This window comes from Orycteropus afer, unplaced genomic scaffold (genome assembly GCF_000298275.1).
Source record: "Orycteropus afer afer isolate SDZICR_OR568_19922 unplaced genomic scaffold, OryAfe1.0 scaffold00290, whole genome shotgun sequence".
NCBI lineage: Eukaryota > Metazoa > Chordata > Mammalia > Tubulidentata > Orycteropodidae > Orycteropus > Orycteropus afer.
This window is the reverse complement of record NW_006921877.1, coordinates 1,904,212-1,912,373: the sequence shown is the minus strand read 5'-3', so window position 1 is coordinate 1,912,373 and position 8,162 is coordinate 1,904,212. Positions and strand designations below refer to the sequence as shown.

The window sequence follows — 8,162 nt, the reverse complement described above, 5'->3', positions numbered from 1 at the left end:
TGGTGAAGGTACCTAAATATAATTCTTTTGAATTCCTTATCAGGGAGTTCCAATGCTGTGTCTTCCTCAGGGATGTGTTTTGAGTCTGTATCCTTGTCTCTTGTTTCTCCTGCTTTATCTTGCTTCTTTGTGTGGACTGTGATGCTCTGTTACGTCTGAGGCATAGTGATGTTTTTGTGTTTATATTTAACTGGTGATTGTATGTTGGAGTGACTTGTCCACGATTTTCATTTTCTTTTTATGTTATCTACGTCAGCAGCGTACTGTGCTATGCTTCTCTATTTGCTAGTTGGCACACTTATACACTCACCACCTGTCTCCTTTCCCATTGTCTGCCTCCTGTATGTCCCTGCTGTCCTTGCCAAATGGAGCCTATTCTTAGGTCCTGTTTTCGTTTACGTTTTTCCACTAGTTGGTTGTCTAATCCACTTCTGTATACTTCCTTTCAAAGCTCAGGGCTCCAGGATTATCCTCTGTATCTCTGTCAATTGGTTTCTCTTTTCTTTGTTGAAAAGTGTCTGTAGAGCTTGTCTGCCTATTCCTGCATCTTACCAGAAGCTGTGCTTTATTTTTTTGGTAGCTATTGTAAATGGTGCCTAAGGCACTTGACTGCTAACCAGAAGGCTGGCGGTTCAAACCACCAGCCACTCCTTAGAAGGAAGGTTGGACACTCTACTTCCATAGTGATACCACCTCGAAAACCCAAAGAGGGGTCACTATGAGTTGGGTCTGACTCGATGGCACATAACAACAACAACAACAACACAATTGTAAATGGTATTGATTTCTTTCTTTCCAGCAATATCTTTGCTTGTGTAGAGGAGTCCAACTGATTTTTGTATGTTGATCTTGTATCCTGCCACCACACTAAATCTCTCAATTAATTCCAATAGTTCTTTTCACTGAGTCTCGGGTTTTCTATGTATAGGATCATATCATCAGCAAACAGGGATAGTTTTATTTCTTCCTTACTAAATTGGATGCCTTTAATTTTCCTTTCTTGCCTTATTGCCCTGGCTAGGACTTCCAATACATCAATTGTATATTTTCAATGTGATGGTTGAGCCCTCCACCGATTCTTTTTTTTTTTTTTTAATTGTAGTAAATATATATGTAACATTTACCTTTCAACATTCTTCATATGCAAAATTCAGTGACATTAGTTATGTTTATCTTGTTGCTCAACCTTATCTTTATGAATTTCTAAATTTTTCCATCACTCTTAACAGCTCAGTACACCTTAAGCAGTAAATTGCTCTTTTTCCCTCCTTCCCACTTGCCCCTGGGAACCACTAATAAAGTTTTGCCTTTATATACTTGCCTATCCTAGATACACCTATTTCTTACTTACTGATAGATCTTGTTTCATTTTTCTGCAAATGGAATATCCAGTTTTACCAGCATCATTTGTTAAACAGAGAATCTCTTTCCCATTTAATGATTTCAGCCCTTTGTCAAAGATCAGCTTACCAGAGGTCGATGGATCTATTTCTGGGTTCTCAATTCTATTCCATTGTTCTATGTGTTATTATCCAACATTTCAGATTTACAACACTAGTGAAAACAATCTGCTATCTGGCTCTTTTGCACATTAACAACATGCATCTGGCAGTAATGAATGCTAAGGTGCAAGGTGAGAGTAATTCTGGCTGTGATAGTTAAAGTTATGTGTCAACTTGGCTGGGCCTGGATTCTCAGTGGTTTGGCAGTTTTGTAATGACTCCATTTTGTGATCTGATGTGGTCATCCTCCATTTTCACATAATACTGATTTTCCCATAATGACTTGGTCTTTGGAACTTAACCATGTCATAAGTGGGAGTAGATGTATTTTATATAAGTGGAATCATATAATATTTGTCCCTTAGTGACTGACTTATTCCACTCAGCATAATGTTTCAAGCAACTCAGCTTTTTGGAAGGCAAAAACCTTTCAGGTTATATTTTGCCATAAACGTGAGATTTTGGTATCATTAGCATCATGTTGTAATCACTGGTGGGAACTAGTCACCACAACCTTCCTCTCTACCCCTTTCCCATGCAAGACACAAGGGGTCAGCAGAAGCAGAATAATAGACTCCATGCCCCCAAAGTCAAAGGATCAGAGGACCAGGTTCACTGTTTATTTCTTGGTGCTTCCAAGGGCTCATGTGAGTAACACTGCATAATGAGCAACACACAACAAGGGTCTGTAAAAAGAGACATCTCTCAATAGGCTAAAACAGCCTCAGTTTGGCTTTGGTAGGACAAGTTATTAAGGGTTGGGGCCAAGAGAAAGCAGAGTGATGACAGGTCCCTTGCAGAGACCTGGGAGGGCTCAGAACATATGACAGGCAGTGAAGGGTGGATTTCAGATCCAGATGTCAGAGCTGCAGTCTCCCCCAGGATAGCGGAGTTCATGGGCCAGGACTGGGCCAAGAGGCTCCTTCCCAAAGTCCACCAGGAAGTTGGGGTTCAATTTCAGCCCTCCCTCTACTGTGTTTACATCAATTTGCAGCATCACGGAGCCTTCTCTGGTGGAAAAGGAGGAGGGAGTAAGAGAGAAGTCAGAGTGGCTGCCCTCTTCCTCTAAGATTCTGAGTGTAAGGGTGGGTTCCTGATGAGGGAGCAGAGTCTGAAGGGGCTCTCTTGGTGGTGGGGGACTGGTGGGGCTTCTGGGGAGCCTTAAGAAAGCTCAATGAATCCTCTGGGAGAGGAAGGTTGAGGAGGGCAGTCCAGGTTGTTTGCTTCTCACCTGATGAGATCTGGGTAAAACTGCTTGTCCCAGGCACTGTACAGTGATGTGGTGACATAGAGACGCTTCCCATCTAGGCTAAGCTGGATCATCTGGGGGCCTCCAGGCACACGCTTCCCCTTGGGAAAACCAGGAGCAGACACCAGGGTAACACAGAGATCCCGAGGAGGGATTACCTTCAACTGCTGCCCAACTCCCTCCGTCATGTGCTCCTCAAGCAAAGATCCAAGGTGGGCTATGGGTAGGAGGAGGGGGCCTCACCTTGACCACCAGGGGCTCTGGCTGGCATTCCAGTTCCTGGTCCTCCAGCACTTGCACGGGACCTCCCTTAACAACGCTGCCCCCCAGGAACACCTGGGTAGAAGATACAGGAGGACAGTGGTAGGAGGTGTTGACATTGCAGGAAAAGTTGCCCTTACTTCTTTCAGACACGTTCTCCATGGGTAGCCATAGCCACACTTCCTGGGCCTACCTCATCCCTTGGCCCCACTTTTGCTTTTCCTGCACCTCCCTTATTATCCCCCAGCCACTTTGTCCTCTCTACTCTCTCCCCACTCTCTTGACCTCCTTTCTCCCCCCTTTCTCCTCATCCTGCTAGGACCCCACCTGTCCTGTGAGACGGGGCTTCTTTGGGTTCGAGATGTCATACTGCCGCAGGTCCCCATGCAGCCAGTTGCTGAAGTACAGGAAGCGGTCATCCAGGGACACCAGGATGTCGGTGATCAGGCCTGGGGGTAGGGGTGTTCAGAGGGTTTAAAGACTCTTGTTCCTCAAGCCAGGAATTAACCTTTTAATTTCCACCCTCCCCTGGGCACTCACCTGGCATTTCAGGCAGTATCCAGCCCTTCACTTTCTTGGGGGCCACCTGGATTACCTTTTCTACAGACCAAGTACCTCCCTGCATTGGAAAGATAAAGCTGGGATTAGGAGGCACAGAGGTGAACTTGCGAAGCTGGGGAATGGGGGATCATATCTGTATCTCCCAAAACCTGGGAAAGTAGATAGCAGATACAGGGTCTTCTTGCCACTAGGGTGTAACTCCTGGGCAAGCCCCTTAAGACTGAGGTTGTGTCTGCTTCACTACTATATTCCTAGCACTTAGCACAATGCCCAATGCACAGTAGAAGATCACTAAATATTTTCTGAATGAAGATACAGTTAAGGTTCAGGTGGAAGTTGGCCTGGAATTGGGAGAAGAGGAGCAGGACCTGTGGCCTCACTTTTTGTTCCTACAGAAGCTTGGGCTGGTGAAGCCAGGAGATGGGGCCTAGGTCCCTCCTAGGGAGAGGGGAGACAGCTCCCCTTAGAAGCCTGGGCAGAGGTGCAAAGAGGGCTGCTGGAAGGGGAAGACCAGAATGTGTATGTCACCTCATTCTTGTAGAAGCGCTGGATGTTGGAGCTGAGGGCACAGCCCACAAACCCCTGGGAAGCATCTGGGTTGTGCAGGAAGCGGATCTCCAGGGGGATGAGCCCATCTTGCAGGGGTAGAGTCTGTACCATCTCATGGCGCTGCCAGTCCCACACATGCAAGTGGCTCCCGTACAGCCCTGGGGTGGAGGTGTGGGCAGAAGAGAAGCTCAGGTTCAGGGAAATGGCACAGACAAAGGCAGGGGCATGGACCAGAGCAGAAGGTTGAACATGGGTTGGAGGGATCAGAAAGATGTTTGAGCCAGCCAGAACATTCAGCATATCCTATATCCTCACCCCAAGAGTTAGGGGTTCATATAAGAGAAGTCAGAGGGTTAGAGGTAGAGTTTGAAAGCAGCCACCAGTAGAGGGTGTGGGCCCAAGACACCTGCTGGCCCATGAGGGGATTCTCACCGGCCTCCACATCTGCGGGGTTGAAGCCATCTCGTAAGACATTGGGAGCCGCCCATTCCGTGCTGATCATGACGTTGTGTCGAGGCTGGTACCAGAAGTCATAGCCCATTGGTGCAGCACCCCCAGGCTGTTCCCATGTCCCCTTCACCTCAAATGTCTCTCCATCCAGTAGCACAAAACCCCCTGAACAGGGAAGGAAGTAAGATGGCAAGGGGAAGAAGAGAAACACTACTCCCACCACCCTCACCTCTAGGCATGTCCAAGATGATACCTTACATTCAGATGTCCCACCCAAAGGTGGCCTGGTGGGAGGTGGGAGCTTTTACTTTGATATTCCTACCTTCCATAAACTTCATCCTTCTCCCAGACCACAGGGAAATTTTTTCTTTCCTTATACCAAAAGCTTTTCTGGGACCCAACACCCTGAAGTTCTCTCGTCTAGTCTCCCACTTTCAGTGTGGGATTCCTCTCAGTCTAAGCTCCATTCTGCTCACCACATTTCTTTTTTTAAAAATAGAGCAGATATATTGTACGTATTTATAATTCAGCATTAATGCCCAATATATTGTCCCTCCCTAGATATGTTCTGACACCTTGACACCTCTTTGTAAATACAACCAAAGGTTGATTCTTAAGTCTTATAAAGCCTAGAAATGTTAAGCTCTTCCCATGGTTTGGACAAAGCCATCAACTGGGAGTAGGCAGGAATCTAAACTGAATGACTTTGTTCCACTCTAAACTCTTGGATGGAGGGTTCTGATGAAATAGATAAGCTCTGAAAGAGGTATGGTGACTAGCACACAGGGCTTGGAGCCAGATTCTTGGGTTTGAGTCCCAGTTCTGTGATTTATTAGCTCTGTGACCTTGGATAAATTAATTAACCAAACTGGCTCCAAATTTCTTGTCTATAAATCAGCACCTACATCACAGGTTGTGTCAGCACGTAGAAGACATTTTATAAATGTCAGCTCTGATCATACCATAAGTGAGATAGCAAAAGTGAAGATTAAGAGCCCCAAGGAGTGTGAGATGTGCTTATGAATTTGCAAAGGCTGATATTAAATGTGTGTGTTTTCTGGAGCCATCCAGATCTGCCCATGGCAGATTGTAACTTTTAACTGAATTCATCAGTCAAGGTTCACCTCACAGAAATACTTGAAACAACTCAAGTTACTTGACTACATTTTAAATATTGTTTGGGACCCAGACCCTTGGCTGTCCCTGGGAGGTCATTCCATTCCTCTCACCACTCTGCAGCTGTTTCTCCCACAGACATGTTTTCATAAGCACAAATGTGACCACAGTGCCCACGGGTACCTTTGGCATTGCCCTTGGGGTCTCCCAGGGAGCTGATCATCACCTCTCCATTGGCCAGACAGTGACTAGTATGGAGATAGCCCAGGCCACACTTGGCATGGATGTCCTTGGGTTCGATGACCTGGAGAGAGGCAAGGAATGGTGTCAGGATCTCACAGGGCTGGAAATCCCCACTATCTACTCCTACACTCCCCGACTTCTTTCTGCTGACCCCATTCTTTTTTTCTTCAAAATATGGACACAAATCTACCTGTAGGAATATGGCAGAAAGTAAGTCTGGAACCTTCTATAGAGAAACAAAGACTCAGAAAGACTGTTAATAATTCCCAGACAGAAACCATTGACCTCTCCCCTCTGTCCTCAAGGTACTTTCAGCCCTGAGGGACCATGAGGTCCTCCTGGGCTGGGACCAATGCCAACTGCCAGTGTCAACTTTGTATCACTAGTGGCCAGCACAGTGGGTACCTGGCAGGCAGTAAGTAAACAGTTAAGTGCTGAGAGGAAGAAGGTTTGGAGGCTCTGGTCTAAGGGAAGACATAAGCTCATAGCTGGGTGTGAAAAAAAGCGGTCCCTCTTCCTCCAGGAGCCCTGGTGGTACTGTGGTTAATCATTTGGTTGCTAACTGAAAGGTCTGTGGTTCAAATCCACAATCTGCTAAGGGAAGAAAGATGTGGCAGTCTGCTGCCATAAAGACTACAGCCTTGGAAACCCCATGGGAAAGTTCTACTCTGTCCTATAAGGTTGTTATGAGTCAGAATTGACTCGACCCAACAGATTCCCCCTCTTAGGGTAAAAACAAGAAGGATCCTCTCGCGTTCATGTGACCCACGGTGATGAATGTTGACAATTCTGTACTCCTAGGTAACCCTGCTCTGAAGTCTAACCTCCCTTCCTGCTGCTGAGCCCAGAACCTGCATAAGAATTGGTAGCAGCTGGCTTCAGGATAGCTTCCTGCCTTGGAACAGGCTGATGTGGGTGGTAGATATATTAGTTTCTGGGCAGGTAAGGACAGAGAACATGCCTTGTGCAGCTTTGGGGCCCGGGGCTCGGAGCCCACATCCACCACGTAGACGCGAGAGGAGATGAGGCTGGGCAGCACCAGCTTGGTGCGTGACTTGGTGCTGTCGCCAAAGCAACTGCTGCAGGTGTTCCATCCCGAGTGATGCAGCTCGTCCTTCAGGTTGGGCATGGGCAGCCGGTGGACGACCTGGGATGAGGGGACAGGGGGTTGTGCTTGCCTAGACCATGCCTCCCTGCACCTTTGGACAAGGCATGCCCTTCTGGACCCTCAGGAGTTTGACAGCACAGGCTGGGTTTCAGCACATCTTTTGTCCTGTGGGGGTGCCCTTGTGCAGTATAGACTGTACAACCATACCAGGGAGGGTGGAGAAAGATGAAGCTGAGGAAGGGCAGTGCCAGCCAGACCTGGGGGAGGGTTGCCCTGCCTCACCTGGCAATACTGGGGAGACTTGGGGTCAACGTCCACGGTGGCCAGATAGTCCGGGGCTTCAATGCCAGTGTTTCGGTAAATACAGGGCAGGTAGACAATCTTCTCCCGGGGTCCTGGAGAGTCGAAGGCAGGCAGCGGGAATGGCAGGGTGGAGAGGAACCGTGGGGGCAGCTCTGGGTATGTCCAAGGGTGAAGGCCTGGGTCCTAGGCCCCCCACCCAATAGCCATGGGGTCAGCAGAGGAGTGTCTGCTCACAGAATTCTTTCTCAGAGGTGCTGGCTCTCAGATGTTGGGCACTTACCTTTCATGGCCTCCAGAGGGGAAGGGTAGCCAGGTCCACACTGCCCACATTTCGTGGCTATGGAAACAATGGGGTGTATTGACTGGGGAACATGCTGGAGGGTATAGGCTTCCTTCTCACATCCCTCAACACATGCTGCTATCTCAGGCCAGTTCTGCTCTGGGCCTGTCCTTCCCGCACCCTCACAGTGCTGCTGAAGAGAGTGTGGGTGTGGTGGGAAAAGCTAGGGAGATATGACCTGAGGGAAACAACAGTCAAGTCCTATCTGTGCCAGAACTCAAGAGGAGGGCAGGAGAAGGGTGATATGGCTAAGTTTATGATACCATTTGGGTCTCAACTCCAGCCCACCACTGACTGGCTTGGGAAAGTTATTTAATCTCTCTGTCCCAATTTTCTACATCATCTGTAAAAAGGAAGTAATAAGAATATCACAATGGGGATTTATGAGAAGTAAACAAAAGAGTGCCTGTCAGTTATGCAGCTTTGTGTAGTGTCTGATAGGGCATGGTCAAGGGGAGGCCGTCCTCACTGAAGAATTGT

General features: G+C 47.7%; 1 protein-coding gene across 1 annotated transcript; it reads right to left on the bottom strand.

The window, feature by feature from the left end:
* Positions 1-2,349: 2,349 nt before the first annotated feature.
* SELENBP1 (selenium binding protein 1) lies at positions 2,350-7,725 on the bottom strand. Its single transcript, XM_007950889.1, has 11 exons — positions 7,623-7,725; positions 7,322-7,434; positions 6,893-7,078; positions 5,872-5,992; positions 4,555-4,737; positions 4,102-4,280; positions 3,553-3,631; positions 3,340-3,461; positions 2,995-3,087; positions 2,734-2,852; positions 2,350-2,512 (listed from the first exon to the last, which is right to left on the bottom strand). Exons 1-11 carry the CDS (start codon positions 7,627-7,629, stop codon positions 2,350-2,352), a joined length of 1,365 nt encoding a protein of 454 aa, XP_007949080.1. The 5' UTR covers positions 7,630-7,725.
* Positions 7,726-8,162: the final 437 nt, after the last annotated feature.

Excerpts from the sequence above, each read along its gene's own strand:
- SELENBP1 (XM_007950889.1), bottom strand. Across the intron at positions 5,993-6,892 it reads GGGCCCCAAAGCTGCACAAG|GTCATCGAACCCAAGGACAT; the intron begins GCATGTTCTCTG and ends GCCTCTCTCCAG. Across the intron at positions 4,281-4,554 it reads CCCCGCAGATGTGGAGGCCG|GGCTGTACGGGAGCCACTTG; the intron begins GTGAGAATCCCC and ends CCTCCACCCCAG.